This window comes from Echinops telfairi, unplaced genomic scaffold (genome assembly GCF_000313985.2).
Source record: "Echinops telfairi isolate 266 unplaced genomic scaffold, ASM31398v2 ScPeMD7_23;HRSCAF=83, whole genome shotgun sequence".
NCBI lineage: Eukaryota > Metazoa > Chordata > Mammalia > Afrosoricida > Tenrecidae > Echinops > Echinops telfairi.
The window spans coordinates 53,949,122-53,970,443 of record NW_022103920.1 but is presented as its reverse complement, the minus strand read 5'-3'; the positions used below and the strand labels follow the sequence as shown (position 1 = coordinate 53,970,443).

Sequence of the window (21,322 nt, the reverse complement as noted above, 5' to 3'; positions counted from 1 at the left end):
GTGAACCCTTCATAATTCAGAAGTTATTATTATTTTGTCATATCTTACACTGTCCAACGTTTCCCCTCTCCCACTTCTCTATTGTCCATCCCCCAGGGAGAAGGTTATACGTAGATTCTTGTAATCGGTTCCCCCTTTCCACCCCACCTTTCCTCCACCCTCCAGGCATCACCACTTTCACCACTGGTCCCGAAGGGGTCATCTGCCCGGGATTTCCTGTGTTTCCAGTTCCTATCTATACCAATGTACATCCTCTGGTCTAGCCAGATTTGTAAGGTAGAATTGGGATCATGATAGTGGAGGGAGAGGAAGCATTTAAGAACTAAAGGAAAGTTGTATGTTTTGTCATTGATACCCTGCACCCTGACTAGCTCATCTCTTCCCCACAACCCTTCAATAAGGGGATGTCCAGTTGCCCACCGATGGGCTTTGAGTCTCCACTCTGCACTCACCCTCATTTACAATGATATGATTTTTTGTTCTTTGATGCCTGATACCTGATCCCTTCAACACCCCGTGGTCACACAGGCTGGTGTGCTTCCTCCATGTGGGCTTTCTTGCTTCTGAGCTGGATGGCTGCTTGTTTATCTTCAAGCCTTTAAGACCCCAGATGCTTTTTTTTTTAAAGTAGAAAACCAAACTTTATTTGATGAAAAATTTTTTCAAAGTTCCAGTATGAAGTAACAAAATCAACAACCTACAAATCTCTTTCGGTCCTTTGCATTTCAAGTAAAATATTCTCTTCAGAAAAATGACCATTTCATAATATATATAACCCTTTCTGTAGGCTTTTGATAGCCAGGCACCATCAGCCAGGCACTATCTTTTGATAGCCAGGCACCATCAGCTTTCTTCACCAAATTTCCTTATGTACACATTTGTCTTCAGTGATCATATTGGGAAGGTGGGCACCCACTGATATGATTTTTTGTTCTTTGATGTCTGATACCTGGTCCCTTCTACACCTCATGGTCACACAGGCTGGCATGTTTCTTCCATGTGGGCTTTGGTGCTTCTCAGCTAGATGGACGCTTGTTTATCTACTAACTTTTAAGACCCCAGACGCTCTATCTTTTGATAGCCAGGCACCATCAGCTTTCTTCACATTTGCTCATGCACATATTTGTCTTCAGCGAGCGTGTCAGGAAGGTGTGCATCATGGAATGCCAATTTAATAGAACAACGTGTTCTTGCATTGAGTAAGTACTTGAGTGGAGGTCCAATGTACATCTGCTGCCTTAATACTAAACCTATAAATATATGCACATAGATATATTTCCCCACCATCCTATAAATATATTTACATATGTACATGCCTGTATTTAGACCTCTATAAATTCCCTATGTCACATAGTTCCTTTCTTCTATTTCCTTTTACTTTCCTCTTGTCCCACTACCATGCTCAGCCTTCCTTTGGATTTCAGTAATTTCTCTCGTTTACATTGCCCTTGCTGAATCCCTACCAGATCTCTCACACCCTCCTTGTCACTAATTTTGGATCACTTGTTGCTCCCTTGTTGGTGGGTTGGTCAATACCACCTCCTTAACCCTAATTATACTTTTAAGTGACAAGAAATTGTTTATAAGTATAATAGATAATACTTCAGTGAGCTAGATCTGCTTTCACATACTTTATATACCATAACTTATTTAATATTCAAAACTACCTTAGGGAGTTGGCATTCTCATTAGGCTCACTTTATAAAAGAGGAAATGAAGGTACAAGGAGATTAGATTTGAAACTGGTACCCTGACTCTTGTTCTTGGGACTGGTACCCTAACTATGCTATCTACCTGTGCTATATATTCTTCAACAAAGAACATTCAACTTCTTCCTAAGCAATACTGCTCATATAGTCTCCTTGCTGACCATGCAAGTTGTATTCTATTTAATCATATTGCTAAAATTTTACTTTATTCTTATTAAAACGGCTTTATCCATAGGAAAAAGAACAAAGAAAGTTAGTAAGAGAAATTATAAACTTCTATTTCAAAGTATTTTTCTGTGTCTAAGAGGTAAGAGGCTTTCTTTTTAAATTGTATAATGGCTTACAATGAGTTTCTGATACTGAATTTTCATCATAGTAAACTTGTTCATATTCATAATTTAAAAATTACATATAGAAATATTTTAAAACAGAAAAATAGAGGCAAAATGACATACAAAGGGGTATCCTCCCCCTGCCAAAACCCCGCAATTGCATCAGGCACAGCAGAGCTTTTGTATTATGCATTAATACGCCCACTAGGCGAGCATCAAGCAACTCACTCTGAGTCAGTGCACCCAGTGGCATCGCCTGGGGAGGTTCTCTCTGGTCGCAGTGAATTTTTTCATAAAAGCAGTTCCTACTCGAACCTTGTTTTTTGTGATGGCCAATTTAAGGGAACAGTGTGTGGCTGTGAAATTGTTTCCTGCTTGGGAAAATGCTGCAGAAACTGCTGTGATGTTGAACACAGCTTACAAAGATAGCACTACAGGAAAAACTCAAGTGTATGAGTGGGTTTCTCATTTCAAAAAAGGCAAAATGTGGACTGATGACAAACCTCGTTCTGGACATCTGACAACTTCCCGAACAGACAAAAATGTTGACTCGTAGTGCATTTGAAGTTCGTTCCACCAGCTCAGAATGTTAATCAAGTTTTCTACTTAGAGGTTCTGAAAAGATTACATAACAGTGTACAACAAAAAAAGGCCTGATTTTTGGCAGACAGGGGATTGGTTCTGCCATCATGACAATGCACCTGCTGACAAAGCCATCTCAGTACGCACCAGTTTGGGGCAAAAAACAGCATGCCTCTTGCCCCCTGACTCACCTGACCTCACTCTGTATGACTTCTTTTTGTTTCTGTGAATGAAGGGGGACTGAAAGGACAGGACGTGACAACGTAAAAGAGATGAAGAAAAAAACAAGGAAGGGGCTGTCAGCCATCAAAAAGATGAGTTTGAAAAATGTTTCCAAGATTGGAATAACAGATTTGACAAATGTATTAAGTGTAATGGAGAGTACTTTGAGGGTGATAATGTTGTTTTGTAAAAAAATGTAAATACATAGCTTTGAAAAAAAAATCCAAGTCTTTTTTGGGTACACCTCGTATAATTCACTGGAATATTGTAAATAAGGGCTGAGAGCTAGACAGCAGACATTGATAGTAATCTCAAGGACTGCCGCTGGTACTCAAAGGGGGAAAGCCTGGAAAAGCAACTGATATAGCAACAGACAAATAGCTTTCTGGGTCACCTAATGAAGTTCCTTTTAGAATATTATACTTCAAAATCTAAAGTGATTTTGAAATCTTTCAACCTAATAATTTATCATAGAGTGTAGGCAGTCATGTTCTGGAACAATAATGAAAATTCAAAATAAAAATTGAGCACCCAATTCATAATGTATTAAGAAGAATATCTTCTTTACATGAAAGTGAGCATAGACTGATAGGTTTGACTTTCACATTCTTACTTGATTTCCAGTGTGACTGGCAGCTCCATCTAACAAGCATCTTGCTATGCAGTAAAGTAATATTCTATAGGGTTTCTATCTTTAAAAGTCTACTGCTAAACTCTATTTATAATCCTAAATTCATCAACACCACATTGCAAAATTTAAATGTAACCCATCACACACACCCATCTATTTTATAGTTTACTATTATTTCTCAGAATATGATTTAAAGTACATCAATAGCTTACTTAGTAAAAATCTAAGATGGAAAGTCATGCACTGTGACCATATAAAAGTTTATAATTTAATTTTTACCATTACATTGTTAATATCATTCAAATTAAACTTGCAGGTATAATGACATATGCTATAGGCATTCAGGATGCAGTAAAATCATCTACATTTAATATGTAACTACTTAAATATCCAAATCATCAAATACAAATTTCTATATAAAAGACTGGGTACTAAAAAAGGAAATTAAGCAACAGACTTAAATCTACTTTTTTAGTAAAATTTCCTACAATCATACTTTTTATAATAATGATCAGAAGTAATGATATGGATAATGTCATTTATTTACCCATTAGATGTGTTGAAAACAACTATCATTTACATGGTATGATAGTAATTTGGCAACACAGTGTCATGCCTTGGAAGGAGACAATGACCATCCATATGTAGAAAATAAAAATCTATCCATAGATGCATATAAATGAATAAGAAGAGGTATACACTCTTCTTTTTAATCTTGGTTTGTTTTTAATAGACATAAGTTATGGGGAAATATTAATATCTGATACAGCAGACAATATTCAGAAAATTGTGTGCTGTTGAGATGATGCTATTCCAGCTCATCAGAGTTGCTATTCCATGCAACAGAGTAGAACTGCACCATAGGATTTCCTGGACTATAATCTTTATGGAATCAGCCTTCCATAAAGACTTTTGAAACTAGCAACCTTCCAGTTAGCAGCCAAATGCAAACCTGTTGCACTACTAGGAAGGGCTCTTGTCTGAAAACTCATCATCAGGAAGGCCCAATCACTAACGGAAGATATGTATGGTAAAATGTAGCATGTTGAACTGGGAGACCCCTGGTAAAATAAAATGGCATAATAACCACAATAACGGGCTCGAACATGTAGAGATTATAAAGATGATACAGATTAAGCAATGTTTGTTCTGTGGTCTATATGGCCACTAGGAGTCAGAGTAAATTTAACAGCAACTAGTAAGAACAAGAACAGAGAGTATCTATCGTTTCTTAATTTACATTAGGGTGTAAGGATAGCCTTAAGGGGAAGGATAGATAGGAGTTGTACGAGCTCCCAATAAAATTATTTTTTTAAAAAACATATGAACTGTGAAATATTTATGCAACCACTCAATTCCTACAGGTGAGAAATATTGGTAAGGTACACATAAGGGAAAGTCTCCAATACAATGAAAGTGATTAAGAAAAATTAAACAGAAAGTCATTAGGAAAAATTAAATGTCTAATTACATCATGATGGGCATATTTTAACTCATTATTATAGATAACTTTGCAATCTGAATAATAACCCAAGTGTGAGACAGTGACAAATTTAAAAGTCTTTTTGTGTGTATGGATTGGGATAACAGTTGTATGAGCCCCTAATAAAATGTTTTAAAAAAAAGCTAAAGTAGAAGATATAAATAAGATGGCAATTAGTATAATCTTTTGGTATAGGAATATGAGTTAGGCAATAATCTAAATAGCGGTTCTCAACCTGTGGGTCGTGACTCCTTTGGGGGTTGAATGGTCTTTTCATGGGGGTTGCCTGATTCATTACAGTAGCAAAATTACAGTTATGAAGTAGCAACGAAAATAATTTTATGGTTGCTGGGTCACCACAACATGAGGAACTGTATTAAAGGCTCGCAGCATTAGGTAGATTGAGAACCACTGATCTAAAATAATTATAAAACTGATAATCTAACAAGATTACATAATAGCCAACAAGTTAGTGACTCAGATTGTATTCATAAAAACTAACAAAAGCTATTGGAAATGAAAGAGCAATTACTCTATTTGAGAGAAACAATTGCTATTTAATTTGAAAATGATTAATTAATGCATGTAAGGAACTAACTAGTTTATTTAAGGGAAATATAAAATTACTCTTCAGTTTTTGCAATAAGCCTATAATGCTTACCAGTTTTTTAATACAATATTCCCATATCTAAAATGAAGGAAAAGAAATAAAATTCACTATAACTAATCTTGTCAGAACTAAGTAATGAAGAAATTAACTAGAAATCATACTTCAAAGTTTTATAAATAGCATGGTAAATAGAAAAATATTTAAGCTGTTTTAAGAAAGATCCCATGAGTGATAACTTACCAAACTAACCAATGGCTCAATTTAAGAAATACCAATAAGGCCAACAAATTAATTGGATAAGTCAAACAGCATAATGTCTTTCTTCTCAAAGTTATCCATGAAAGAAATTATGAAGATTCTATATAGACAGCTTTATAAATGCTATATTTTAGCAAAAAAAAATCTAGTACTACAACTAGTTATAGGGTTAGTATCCCAGATTTTCAAGATAGTCAGTTGATCCTTATTAAAAAGATTTTATCCACCTTCCCCAATTTATAAAATTTATGTTTAACTTACTCAAGATATTGGGTGACTAAAAGGAATTAATAATTGAGTACTTCAGGGGCTGTGGCTTATATTATTAATTTGATGGGAGCAAAACCTGAATCTTGATGAAAAGGTCTGATTTGTTTCAAACATGATTTATAGAACACGACTCTGAACACCCAAAGCTTCCATGTCTACGTGAGAAATGAGGAGTTGTTTTATTCAAAACAGTAGGGGACTTGCTGCTCATTTTAATTTTAATACGATCCAGACGTAGAGCATGGAACTTTAGATGATATGATACACACTCCAAACCTACATACAAGATTATGTAATGCTATAAACAAAAAGACTATGACACAGAGGATAAATAAAAAGTTACCAAGGAATTATGAAGAGCCAGACAATTACGTTGTCTGATATAATTATATCATCTGATCATTATAGTTATATTAGACAGGCATTATCTGCAGTAATACACTTATGGAAACAAAGTGTCAAAGAGAAAGACATTACTCAATGTTACACAGGTAGTGAATAACAAGTCCTGACTTTAACATCCAGCTCACTGTACTGTTCCAAAGCTAAATACTGTTGGTTCAGAGATACCAATTTGACAACAGGACCATCTCACAGCAACACCAACATCTAAAACAAGACCAGATAATAAAGGATGTTTCTGGGAACAAATGGAATAAATCAGATAAGACATATAAAACCTGGTTCCATGTAAGACATGAAGATAAATTTTCACTGCCTTCTTTAAGACTGCAATTACTTTTTCTGGTGCAACTATACTTTGTAAAAATCAGTCATATGCAGAGGTAAACCAGAAACAAATCTTCCACCTTGAATTCCTTATTGACTCCTCAATACACAGTTCTATAGGATAACAGGGATATTGCCTTCTAGAAAAAATATTACATTTGATGATTTAAATAAAAAGGCATAATAGTCTCATCAGAATTTAGTGTGGATATATATTTTCAATTAAAAATGAAGTAGTATGTTATATGCATAAAAGGTAACTTGCAATTATTTCTATACATTTAAATTTTCAATCATAAATTAAAAATACAAACAATATTTTTGTGTTAAAGCACAGAAAGGTCACAGAAAGGTAAAGTTGCATACTATAATAGTAAAATATACCATAGTTATTCAAAACTTTGATAAAAGTATATAAATTTAATCCCAATCCATAAATGACTCAAAATCAGCACCTTGAATCATACTAAGCAACTTGATGTAACAGATGTTCAAGAAGGTTCTACTGATTTAGTCAATAAATACATGGTTGTTTTTACCTACTTCTCTCCAACATCAATCAAACAAGACACAGATCTTAAAGTTCCTAGCAATTCTTTTAAAACAAGAAGTCTACCTCACAATCCCGCTAGACCAGTGTACATATAGTGGCACAGATGAGACCTTTCAATATATAGAATTCAGGAAAGACAAACCCCCAGAATCAGTAAAGGAAGTAACAATTCCAGGGGTTAGGGTAAAGGAAAAGGGTAGGGTAAAGGAAGTGGGAACGGATAGCAATGACAGCAGAATAAGTCCCCTCAAGGGGGGTGAATACCAGGATAGTAGGTGAAGGGATAAAATGTGAGGTGTAAGACATGTAAAATAGTAATAATACGTAATACATGAAGGGCTTGCAGGGGTGGAGGGTGGAAGAGGGAGGGGAAAAAAAGAGGAGCTGATATCAAAGGGCTCAAGAAGAAAGATGTTTAGAAACTACTGATGCAAACATGTCCACTTGATATAATGGATATATGGATTATTATATGTAAGATCCCCCAATAAAACGATTTATTAATAGAAAAAAATTTCATACTATAACAAAGGTCTAGAATATTGATAATTTCTAGTTCTGTCTTTCACACACACACACACACACACACAAATCACAGTGAAGCAGGTGGAAGTTATGTCTGTGCTAAAAAATTCCTTGTAGAAATATCTGGATATTAATTATCTAGTAAATGGTTACCCTAATAAGCACAGGTAAAAGTATACCTTCTATTAGTGAAATTTAAAAGCAAGAACAGTATAAAATAAGAGAAAGAAGCAGAGTGGAGAGAAAGGAAGAACAAAGAGGCAAGAGAAAGCAGGAAGGAAAGGAAATGGAAGAGAAAAAAGAACAGAGGAGGAAGACAAGGAGGAGATAAAAAAGTCAGAGAAATTAACAGAAGAGCAATAGAAAATATGTTGAAAGGGTGACTAAAAATCAAAAGCAGGGAACACATTATACAAGTTCTAAAATGAAGATTAAGGGAGCACAGCCTAAGAATTTGTAGCTCTCTCAACATTAGGACACTAAGACTAAAGGAAGTAGTCCTGATCATTAGATAAGGAAATAGAAAAAGGATCCGAGTTCACATGAGTGTGGAATGATCACATCATATATGCCAAAAAAATCCAAATCCACTGCCATCAAGTCAATTCTTATGTGTAGCAATCTTATTTCGGGTCTCTGAGGCTTTGTAGATATTTATGGGACCAGATAGCCTCATTTTTCTTCCTCAAGGCTCCTGGTGGGTTTGAACCACTGACCTTGCTGCTTCAATGCTTATCTTATTGAACATTGAAGAATTTTGCTAATTTTCAATAAATCTATATAGCTTCTAACAATTGAATTTGTTGAAAATGAGCAAAACTCTTCTAGATTTAGTTGTGAACAAATAAAGGCCATTCTATTGTTCCATGTGATGGAATTTTGTTTTCTATCTAGTAGGAAAACTAAAGCAAATGCAATAGCAAAACCAGAATGAATAAAAGATGGCTCATTAAACACAAGCTCAAATATTTAACTGAAGGACTGATCAAATAATAGATTTGGGTAGCTAGTACATTACTGCATTACAATTTCTCAGCCTTTTAATTCTCCTGGGTGCCTTGGCTCTAAAACATTAACATGTTCAGTGTTAATATAACCTAACTAAGCCTAAACTAATAATGGATTTAGAAAGAGAAACCAAAGTGAAAAGCTATATGTGTTGGTACTAAGTTTGTAATTATTTGGGAAAAAAAAGTATTACACTTACTCATACCACTGTTTATTGTGTTTTCGGTAAAGCAACGTATCCAAGGCAACAGCATTGACATCCAGAGCTCCTGGGGAAGGCCACTGGTTGGTGAGGTGGGCAGTTAACTCTTGTCTTGATCTTAAATCATTATTCTTTAGCACAGTCCTGTGAATATTAAGATGGTGAGTGCTTTTGTCTTTACTGTTCTGCAATGGCAGAGGAATCTAATGGTATCAATTTCGGCCCCCCCAAATTATCTTTTTTAAATGGTAGGTTAGTAGATTGTGCACAGAACTATAGCAAGGCTGGTTGGGATGAATGTTTTATCTCCTACAACATGTATTCTTAATTCTTCCCCTGTTGGCTACAACAAATCACTACTTGAGAATTTAGGCTTTTTTTTGTTTTTTTAAACACAGATCTATTCCTAAAGGATATCACTGTTTGGGGGTTAAAAATGGTATGTTTTACATCTTAATTTAAAGACAATGATATCTTAAAGGTACAGTTTATCAGAAGATAGTTAAAATATGAATATTAAAATTCTAACTGTATGATTTTCTAGCATGAAAATTCAGAAATATTTAAAAGTAACTTGTCAAACAAAAATAATCAAAGTAAATGTTAAAAGATTAATGTACTAAATTTTTAAGTAAAAATTCATGAGATTCCTCTATTTTTAATAGACGTGATTATTAATTCTTGAAATTGGTTCCATCAATTAAAAAATTGAATATAATAAAATATTTCAATGAAAGACTGAGGCCATTATAATAATTTACAATATTCTTTGCTTATTTGTAAAATATTTATTCGTTAATAACTTACAATAGAATTAGCTTTTTGCCAAAACTTCAATTATACAAAAAAATTTTTTTCAATTATACCAACCAATTGATCATTGTCAAAAGGCTAATCCAACACTTGAACTGGTTAATACAGATAACTCAAATGCACAATTATCTTTGCAAAAATCTTATTTCTATTTGTACAGTGTCCTAAAATACCATCTAGGCAACCTGTATCTAATGGGAATCAATGGCTTTTGTGTACCAAGATTCTGAGCTATCAATTCAGAAGCTTGTCATTAACTCTTATAGACAACAGTCCTGTGCTGTATGGCAAAGAGTCTGAGGTGCTGCCAGTACAACCCTGTGCTAGAGAGAAAACACGGTGCCTCTTAGCCATTATTCTAATGCAATAACTACACTTGTAAGTCTCAGCAGGACACACAAAATATTTCTAAAATTATAGAATGTTTTTTTAAAAAACCTTTGTTCCACTACATTCACAATGAAATAACAGCTGCTGTGACCAAGAGATTGTGCAGAAAGGTCCGTGGTTCGGACACACTAGCTACTCTGTGTGGGAACAGGTATCGTACTCATTCTGTATAGATGATAGCCTTGGGAACCCTATGGGGCAGTTGTACTCTGTCAAAAAAGCTATGATACAGAATTGACTTGACCGTATAGGATTTCTTCTTTAAAGAAATAGTAAAGATTTATAAAGAGAGTAATTAGAGAAATTTTAAGATCAACAAAAAAAAAACACACAAAGAAAGCAGAAATGGGTATATTTGCCAGAGATTCAATTATAATTATTTTGAATCTCTTACTGCATTTTCTCTTTCATATATCTTCTCCCTAGTGGAGTTTCCTGAATTTGCGGAGTTCTGATGACGTTACGGAGTGAGCACTGGGACGGCAGTTCATCTCAGCAGCAGCACGTGCTCCTGTAATGATGTACAGTCTCAGAGACTGTACACAGTCACTTTGAGTCAGAACTAACTCAATGGCAGTGGGTTTGGTTAGCTTGATTTAGTGTCTGTAAGGAATCCTGGTAGCACAGTAATAAAAGCCCTCAAATGCTAACGAAAAGGTTGGCAGTTCTAACCTACCAGCTGCTCCACAGGAAAGATGTGTCCATCTGCTTCTGGAAGGACTTACAGCCTTGGAAACCTTACAGGGAAGTTCTCCTGTCCTTCAGGGTCACTGTGAGTCAGAAGCAACTCAACAGCAGCAGATCTGTGTTCCTGTGGTTTCCTCTGCCAACTCTTTCCATACTTGTTCATAAAAAACTATACCACAGTTATTTGCTAAGAATTAGTATACAAAACCATGGTTTCCTTAAATCGTTTCAAGTATATTCTCCTTTACACTAACATTTTTTGCCCCCACTAAATCCAATATAAGCTTCTATTATAGCAATTGTAAAATAGGGTTGCCCTTATTCTTGTTTGTTTTCTCTCTAAACATCTTGAGAGCAAGGAGTAAAACAAATATATTTCAGCATTCTTAGCTTCAAATCCAAAGAACATAAGAGTGATTCAATAAATGTCAGTAAAATGAAATATTGCAAATTTTATCATTTAAAAAATAAGCTGTGGCTCACAATCCTGAATCTAAAGGACAAAAAATAATCTTAAAAGAATAGGTACCTTAAAAATAACCTACAAGGGAAGATGGCAAATATAAATTATACTCTACTTCAAAACTATTGGCAATTAAAAACCACTGCATCTTTTTTTGTATAAAATAACAAAAACACTTAGGTAGCTTTCAATGTTTAGGGATGCAATTGAGTTGCCTCTTAGAGCATAATAACTATCAGGGGGTGGGGGTGGGAGTTTGCTAAAGATTAAAAAAAAAGTACAGTTCTTTATCCAGACTGTAAATTAGAACATCCTACTCAAGAAACTCATTGCCACGGAATGTAATCGGACTTACAGGACCCTGATAATGTAGTGATTATGCACTGGGTGGGCACCGTCAAGGTCAGCAGTTTGAATTTGGTTTGATAGGAGAGGGAAGAACTGCCTCTGTGGCTCTCCTAGACTGTAACTCTTTGAGAGTAGAAAGCCTCTTCTTTCTCCCATGGAGCAGCGTGTGGTTTCAAACTGTGAATCTTGCAGTTAGCAGCCTAAAGTGTAACCACTATGCCACCAGGACTCCTCAGGATTAAATGAAAATGAGGCTTAATGAAAATGAGGGAAATTCTCAATGAGAAAGGCTGACATAATATTACAACAATGGACTCAAATCATACCACTGCTCATAAAGACTGTGCATGACTAAAATCTGCAAAATGTGGAATCTTTGATAATGCATGCAGGTCAAATCAAAGGCAACTAAAAACAGCATGATGATGGGACACCAGTACATTGTTCTATACTCTTCAATGTGAATCTAGTAACAAAAACCAAAACCAAAACATGTTCCCTTGTGAAATAATAATTGGTACTACATCTGTTTCTGCTTTCATTGGTCCCTCCTCCACTTAATTCTTAAGCATTGATCTACCCAAAGATTCCCTTTATTTGCAAAATCTTCAAACAAGTCTTGTAAATACTGAGTACACAGGCTTCAGAACTGAGATCCTATATCTTTTGAGTTCTAAATATTCAATATTTTAAAAGGAAAACGGTATGATTTTTAAAATAATTTGTTAACTTTTATTACTTGCAGAGATTAAGATCAAACCTCCTGCTATTTCTATACTACTTTTATAAAGACCTAGATATCTATATTCTTTTATAGTAAGGCTATAATATATAGCACATAACCCTTTGTAGTCAAGAATTTATCATCTTGTCTTCAACTATATTCGGTACAACTGAATTCCATGCTATGAAGTACATTTTCAGAGTCTAGCCAAATGCCTAGCGTCAGCAATGCGGTAAACTTTTTCTATCATTTACTGTCTGGTATGCTATAATTCTTAACCTGTATGTACTCCAGTGAGATTGTAAGCATAGCACTTTGAGAAAAATCTTCATGAAAATAAAGTGTCTATTAATAGCATGTCCTATAATAATGCAGTCTTTTACACTAATGGGAAGAATGATTAGGTTGAAGACACTAAATATCAAAAATGGGAAAGTCACCAAACAAGACGTTGTTAGATAAATGCCACAGTTTTAATTTTCTTAGGAACAGCAGGATAACACTAATACTCTTCTCTAGCTAGCATCTCTTGATGACTCGGGAACAACAGGATCATCACTCAGATGCTGTTTGTTTACTATTGGTCTCTACCCAGTGCCCAGTGAAACGTTTTAGGGATAAGAACTATGTTTTGTTTATTTCTGAGTTTCTAGCAAGTAGAACAGGGCTCTACAGTTGCCCAATAGTATTTGCCAAATGAGGTAATGTTACAAAAAAGTTACTAAAACAAGTTAGCACCAAGAGAAGTACTGATAATGTTTATTCATTTACTGTCTTCTAGAATCATAAAAGGCTTATAACTCCCTACTTTCATGTTAATATAAAAATTCTTTATTCATGTGTATTTGTTAATTTTAGATATAATCATGGGTTAAAGACTTATTTTATAATTTTATATTACCTTTAAACAAAAAACTTCAAACATAACTTATTAAGGTGTCGATTACCTGAGGTTTTTAAAGTTATTTACATATTTATCTATGAAATACTCATCAAAAACTGAACCCAAATCTAACCAACTCCATTACTGGCTCTTGGCAGTGATGATTTCACACCCTGGCTTCTGAGAGGGCTTATTTTATACACAGTAGGATAGTATTGCAGGGAATCTTGTTCACAATTACTAACAAGTGAAGCCTATCAGTCAGTATCTTCCTCCACCTTCTTAACAGACCCATGCAGGCAAAAGTTATTTGGTGGGTTCTACATTGAGTATCAATGGTGCAATCAAATGAACATATAACCCTTTACCATTTTATTAATACTAAAATGTAGTAATATATTCTCCACCCCTGGACTCTACCGTAATTATTCATATATGACCGGGGTCTCTGGCAGGATAGTCCCATTAGAAATTGGCCTCCCAAAGGGCATACATAGAGACCTAAATACAGGAATGTACATATGTAGATATATTTATATAGGATGATGGGGAAATAGATCTATGTGCATATATTTACAGGATTAGTATTAAGGTAGCAGATGGACATTGGGCCTCCACTCACATACTCCCTCAATGCAAGAACACTTTGCTTAACCAAACAGACATTCCATGATACCCACCTTCCTGGCAGGATCGCTGAAGACAAATGTGTGCTTAAGCCAACGTGGTGAAGAAAGCTGATGGTGGCTGGCTATCAAAATTTATAGGACCTGGGGTCTTAAAGGCTTGAAGGTAAACAAGCAGCCATCTAGCTGAGAAGCAACAAAGCCCACATGGAAGAACACCAGCCTGTGTGATCACGAGGTATTGAAGAGATCAGGTAGCAGACACCAAAGAGCAAGCATCATCATTGTGTGCTCACCTTCCCCATAAAAATGCTGAAGACAAATGTGTGCATAAGTAATAGTGGTAAAGAAAGCTGATGGTGCCCAGCTACCAAGAGTTATAGCGTCTGGGGTCTTAAATGCTTGAAGATAAACAAGTGGCCATCTATCCCAGAAACAACAAAGCCCACGTGGAAAAAGCACACCAGCCTGTGTGATCACAAGGGGTTGAAGGGACCAGGTATCAAGCACCAAAGAACAAAAAATCGTATCATCGTGAATGAGGGAGCTACGGGGTGGAGACTAAATGCCCATCTGTAGGCAACTGGACATCCCTTTGCAGAGGGGCCTCATACAGCCTCAAGGTTGGCAGTTTAATCTCCAGGTTGGCAGTTTAAACCTACTGAACTACTATGCAGGAGACAGATAATACTGTCTGCTTCCACAGTTTTACACTCTCAGAAACTCTATATAGCAGTGGTTCGTAACCTTCCTAATGCCACAACCCATTAATACAGTTCCTCATGTTGTGGTGACCCCCAGCCATAAATTATTTTCATTGCTACTTCATAGCTATAATTTTGCTACTGCTATGAATAGTTATGTCAATATCTGATATGCAGGATGTATTTTCATTGTTACAAATTGAACATAATTAAAGCATAGTGATGGATCACAAAATATGTAATTATATATCGTGAAATATTTATTTCTAATTACAAATAAATGAAATTTTGTCTTTAAGTATGGTGTACCATGGGTAAGTCTTAATATAACAACAGCAAACTACATTGCTATATTTTGTAACAGTTTGCATAAAAAGCCAACATCAGTGCTAAGGTTGAGATAGCTTCTTTCTCATCAGGTCAGAAATTCTCAGAGCAGTCTTTGCAAACACAAATCATCTTCCACAAAAAGTCTATTTCTGTATTTGGACTCAATGACCAATAAGCTGGAAAACCCTGTTTCACAAAGATATGTTGTTGGAAATGGAAGAAAGCACAACACAGTCTCAGACAGAACAGGATATGACTGCAAACACAATCCAGAATGTTGTAACTGGCATTGTAGAGAAATCAGTTTTCGCTGCATCGCTGTTAATAAGTTCAATGAACTCCTCTTGTGCTGTCTCAGGAACATCTTCAACTTTGACTGTGAATGGGTTTCTGGCAAGTGCAAATGGAGTGTCAGGTAGATTTGGAAAGTAAGATGAAATGTCATCTGCAAGCATGCGCAAGTGTTCTTTCATAGAAATTATCATCGTAATCCTTTTGTTTGGTTCAATGTCATGTTCCTCAAAGAAAGCAGATAAGGTAAGCAACATGTCAATTTTATTTTCATCCAATTTTTTTGCCAAAGCTGAAGTTTCATTTGGAATGATCGAACCTTTTAAGACAAATCGAAGCATGTTGCATTTGGTACTTGTAGTGATAAATGTAACTCATTCAAGATGGCAAAGATGTCAACCAAGTAAGCTATTTTCTGCAGTTCACTTTTATCACTGAAAAATGCTTTGAACTGCAGTCTTGCTTTCTAAATAAAAAACATTTTGAGTTCACGAAGCCAAAAACACATTTAAAAATTTTTTTCTCAACAACCATCTCACTTCAGTGTGAAATAGCAGAGCGTTATTCGGTGCATCCAACTTGTTGCACAGTTGGGAAAAGAGTCGACTGTTTAAAGTGCTCGCCATCACAAAATTGAGAGAACTTATGACACTTTTCATTACTTCTTGTAACTCTTGTGGCAGCGTCTTCATTGCTAATATTTGCCGATGAATCATGCAGTGAGTTCCGATGACTTTTGGTGACTCATTCAGTACCAAACGTTGAAATCCAGATCTACCTCCTAGCATAGCTGGAGCACCATCTGTGCAAACGCCACAAACCTTTCCCCAAGAGACCTTTAAGAAATGAACCAACTGTGTCAAATACATCACGTGCAGTAGTTGTCGTTTCAAGAGGTTTGCAAAAAAGAAACTCATTTTTAAAGTCGCCATCATTAATATACCTCATGTAAACCAGTAACTGTGAACAGTTTGCAACATCTGTAGATTTATCAAGCTGGATGCTAAATATTGGAAGTGGAGCAGATTTAATTCTCTGGATTACCTGATTAAGAGTATCAGCAGACATGTAATCTACTCTTCTGCACACAGTGTTATAAGGTAACGAAATTGCACTCAATTTCGTAACAAATTTGTCTCCCATCATAACTCGAACAAATATCTTTGGCCGCTGTCAACAGTAAATCCTCAGCAATGGAGTGAGGTTTCATAGCTCTGGCATTTCCGATTGCCACCAAATATGAAGCTTCAAGGGCTGCTACATTTAGTTTGTGGTACTTGCCACCAGTGTCAAGTGTGGCTTTCTTGAGTCAATCAGCTTCTAAAATAGCAGGTATCCTTGCCAGTAAACCTTGGATGCTTTCTATGAAAATGGTGTTTTATTTTGGTTGGCTTCATAGATTCGGCTGATAGAACCTCACAACAAATTCATTGCAGTTTCTCAATTCCTGTTGTAATTATTGAGGTAAAACCATACTGTAAAAAATCCTCACTATATTTTCTTTTCTTAACTTTTTTCTCTACACGACCCATTGTCATGCGATGGTTTGCTAATGAAAATAATACAATAGCTTAATAAAACAAAAGATGATACATGGCATAGTTTAGTCAATACAGTTCAATAAAGTTTCTTATGATTTACTATTACGTGTTTTTTTTTACATATCTGTTACTATCACAAGGGGGCAGTAGTCACATCAACCACAGCTGAATATAAAAAGACCAATTAGCATCCAGATTAAGTTCCCATGGTACACATAATTTTTTTTGCAATAGTTGATGATTTTAAAGTACATAATTTTACATTTACCCAGTAATTATAATTCATGAAGTATCATTTTACCTCCAGTACTGCTGCTTTCAACACAGTAGCTGCTTTTTACACAGCAACTGCTCTCTACACAGTAGCTGCTCTCTACACGTGTGACTGGTCCACATAAGTACACTATGGTGCCAGCCTGGTCACATACACCTGTATTTGTACAGGGTCTATGTGATGGGGTTGGTGTGATGCTGTCATCACGCCGGATACTCATATGTGGGTGTATCTGTATGTGGGTGGACCCACCTGGAGACGGATAGAGGAGTGGTGTCTCCTAAGACCACTGGAAATATGTGCTTTCTGATGGTCTTATGTGACCCCAGTGAAAGGGTTGTTCAATCCCCAAAGGGGTCATGACCCACAAGTTGAAAACCGCTGCTATATAAGGTTGGCTCTGAGTCATAATCAACTCAGTGCAGTGTTCGTTCTTTTTGGAGGCATATGCAAATGAAAGCTAGACAATGATTATGGAAAACAAAAGAATTGATGCAGTTGAATTACAGTGTTGGCAAAACTCTAAAATTACCACGAATTCCACAAAACAAACAAATCTGTCTTGGAAGATATACAGCTGGAATACTTATAAGGATGGCGAGACTGAATTTCACATATTTTGGACATGTTTGGACAAAAAGGACCAGTCCAGGTAGAAGGACATTCTTGGTAAAACAAGAGGGTCAGTGAAGAAGAGGAAGATTCTCAACAAGATGGACTGACAAAATGGCTGCAATAGTGGGTCTGAACAAAACAACTGCGACACTGGTGCAGGGCCAAGAAGTGCATTGTTCTCTTTAGATAGGATCTCTTTGAAGTAAGAACCAACTTGAGGGTACCTAACACAATAACAGTTTGGGGGGGCTTTTTGCATGTATTCAAAATAAGATACTTACTAAATAAGAATGCAAATGACAAATCTTCTTTTCTTTGTAATGAAATGATTTTCTCAATGTAATCTGATCAATAATTATCTATATTACATTATATAGCCCCCATTTGTTCCTTGACCCTTGGATCAAATATATTAATAACTTTCCTATAAGAGACTTTATCAATCATTTTAATGAACTATATTATGACTAAAAGCAATAAAATAACTTATTATCCATATTGAATTACTACCCTTTTCTGCTGTATTTCCCATTAGCATCTAAGAAGTTACAAGACAATCTAGTTTAACCCAGTCTGTTACTGGCCAACTTTTTGTCCTTATTGGAATAATGGAGTATATAAGATATAGCAGCACAGTGATTTAATTTTTTGTTAACAATTGGGGTCTGCCAAGAGAGATGTTATCTGCTAAGACATATACATGGCTAAATACTGTCATGATTTGTCAATTATTGAGTATTGACAAACATCATGCACTCTTGTAATGTCCATTATTATCCTTCTAAAACTTGCAAACCGGGAGGCCACATCATCACTGGGTACGGTTTGAAGGCCACGAGCGTACACTATTGCTACTCATCATGAACTACACAAAACTGGTTCTTTAACCCGAACAATAGCAATGAAAGATCAGCTCACTTCTTTTTCACTTCTACTAGGGAACCCTACAGAAAAAAATATTATTGCTATAATCTCTCAAACTATATATAGAAAAGAATTATCAGCTAACTAGAAAGAAAACTACTGAAACACATTTCACTGGTACTAAATTTGACAAAGCGGTTTCTGTTTTACTCATAATTTTTGGCTATTTATTCCTCTATGGTTTGCAATGAGTATTTTACAAAGAAAACTTGTACAATATATCATCTATCTGAGGATCTACAATTGTCGATGATAACAAGGCCTCTATCTACAGATGACACTCTTCAAATAACAATGGTTGAAGATGCCAAACATGACAAAGTTCTGAGTGCTTTGTGACTATGACTTACTCATCTCTGTACTCTCAGCTCTGGAAACAATCTCAAGAATGTATTTAATTAATATTTACTGGCAAGAACTGAATTTTAAAGTGAACTCGTTACATTTTTGCATAAATAAATTATTGAATTTGGCATACTATTATACATAAATTACAGTATGTTATAAACTGGCAGAAATATACCTCATTAAGTGAAACAAAGGCCAAAATTAGAGTATGTCCCATAATCCTTTGACAAACTTTACAGATATTTATAAAGAGCAAGTTTCAGAGTCTCTTCTGACATCATTTTGGTATTTTCTTTTTTCTCTTTTTAATGACCTTCTGTTTTCTTCATGTAATAGGTCCTTTAAGTCTCACAACTCATCTGGTCTTTGATCATTAGTATTCAGTGCATTACTCTATTCTTGATATGACTTCTAAATTCAGATAGAATATATTTTCTTTCTACTTCAGCCCTTGGAACCAACTCATTTTCCCCCCTCATTCCCCGATCCCCTCCCTCATGAACCCTTGATAATTTATAAGTTATTATTTTGTCATGTCAACACTGTCTGACGTCTCCCTTCACCCACTTTTCTGCTGTCAGTCTCCCAGGGAGGAGGTTATATGTAGATCATTGTGATTGGTTCCCCCTTTCCAACCCACCTTCCTCTTACTCTCCTGGTATCTCCAATCTCAATATCAGTCCTGAGGGATTTATCTGTCCTGGATTCCCTGTGTTCCCAGTTCTTATCTGTACCAGTGTACATCCTCCAGCCAGATTTGTAAGGTAGAATTGGGATCATGATAGCAGAGGGCTGGAAGCATTAAAGAACTAGAGGAAAATTGGTATGTCTCCTCGTTGCTATACTGCACCCTCACTGGCCCTTCTCCTCCCCATGGCCCTTCTGTAAGGGGATGTCAAGTTGCTTACAGATGGGCTTTGGGTCTCCACTCCACATTCCCCCTCCTTCACAATGATAGGATTTTTCGTTCTTTGATGACTGATACCTGATCCCATTGACACCTTGTGATCACATAGGCTGGTGTGCTTCTTCCATGTGGGCTTTGTTGCTTCTCAGCTAGATGGCCGCTTGTTTATTTTCAAGCCTTTAAGACCCCAGATGCTATATCTTTTGATAGCCGGGCACCATTAGCTTTTTTCACCACATTTGCTTATGCACCCACTTGTCTTCAGCAATCAATCATGTCAGGAAGGTGAGCATCCTGGAATGCCAGTTAGAACAAAGTGTTCTTGCGTTGAGGGAGTACTTGAGTAGAAGCACAATGTCCATCTGCTACCTTAATACTAAACCTATAAATATATACACATAGATCTATTCTCCCATCGTTATATATATGTATTTACCTTTGTACATTCCTATATTTAGATCTCGATAAATGCCTTTTGCCTCCTAGTTCTTTTCTCTATTTCCTTTTATTTTCCTCTTGGCCCACTACATGGTCAGCCTTCACTTAGGTTTCAGTAATTCCTCTCGGTTACATAGCCCTTGATCAAGCCCTATCAGGCTTCCTACACCCTCCTCGCCATCGATTTTGAATCACTTGACCCTGGGTTTTTAACACCTACTTCCTTCCCCACCCCAACCCCCGTCTCCCCTTCTCCCATGTGTCCCTGGAACCGTTGATCCCGTTGTTTTCTCCTTCAGATTGTTTATCCCGCCTATCTTATCTAGATAGATTTGCAGAGATAATAATATGCACAAAAACAAAGCAACAAAAGAAAACAAAACAACAGAAAAAACAATGACAAAAAAAAAGAAGTCTGTAAATAGTTTTCATTTTCTTTAGCTTCAACTGGAATATGCACAAAGCAGTTGATAGTCTAAACCACAGGTGTTCCCTGGCATTGTTCCAACTTATAATACTGTCTATCATCTTCTTTTACAAACATAGTTGATTCAATTCCTGTGTATCCAATCCAGCAAGGTCTACACATATAGTAATCATTCGTTACTGAAAAAATGGTGTTTCTGATGAACAAATCATTGGTCTTGCAAAATTCTATCATGCACTATTTGGCTTCCTTTCTATTACCCAATTTACCAACTACTGCTCCTTCTAGTTTTCCACTTTCACATTCCAATAACAAGTAATAATCAATGTATGTTAATAGCATGTTTAATCAATTTGAGACTGCAGAAGGTGGTGATAAATTTGACAAGGGAACAACAAGCGATCCAAATTGGTGGGGAGGTGGGTGTGGGAGACCTGGTAGGGCAGGATCAAGGGGAACGTAACAAAGAGGAAGT

General features: G+C 36.0%; 1 protein-coding gene across 9 annotated transcripts in view; it reads right to left on the bottom strand.

Moving 5' to 3' along the window:
• RUNDC3B (RUN domain containing 3B) overlaps positions 1-21,322 on the bottom strand; it is a 91,274-nt gene that overhangs the window by 14,127 nt on the left and 55,825 nt on the right. For 5 of the 9 annotated variants that reach the window (XM_045288723.1, XM_045288724.1, XM_045288725.1 and 2 more), the window contains one exon: positions 9,112-9,258. The exons of 2 other annotated variants lie outside the window; for them this stretch is intronic. In XM_045288723.1, the coding sequence (XP_045144658.1) occupies positions 9,112-9,258 (147 nt within the window). The remainder of the gene's footprint in view (positions 1-9,111; positions 9,259-21,322) is intronic. 2 more of the 9 variants (XM_045288726.1, XM_045288720.1) reach the window with 1 other exon arrangement.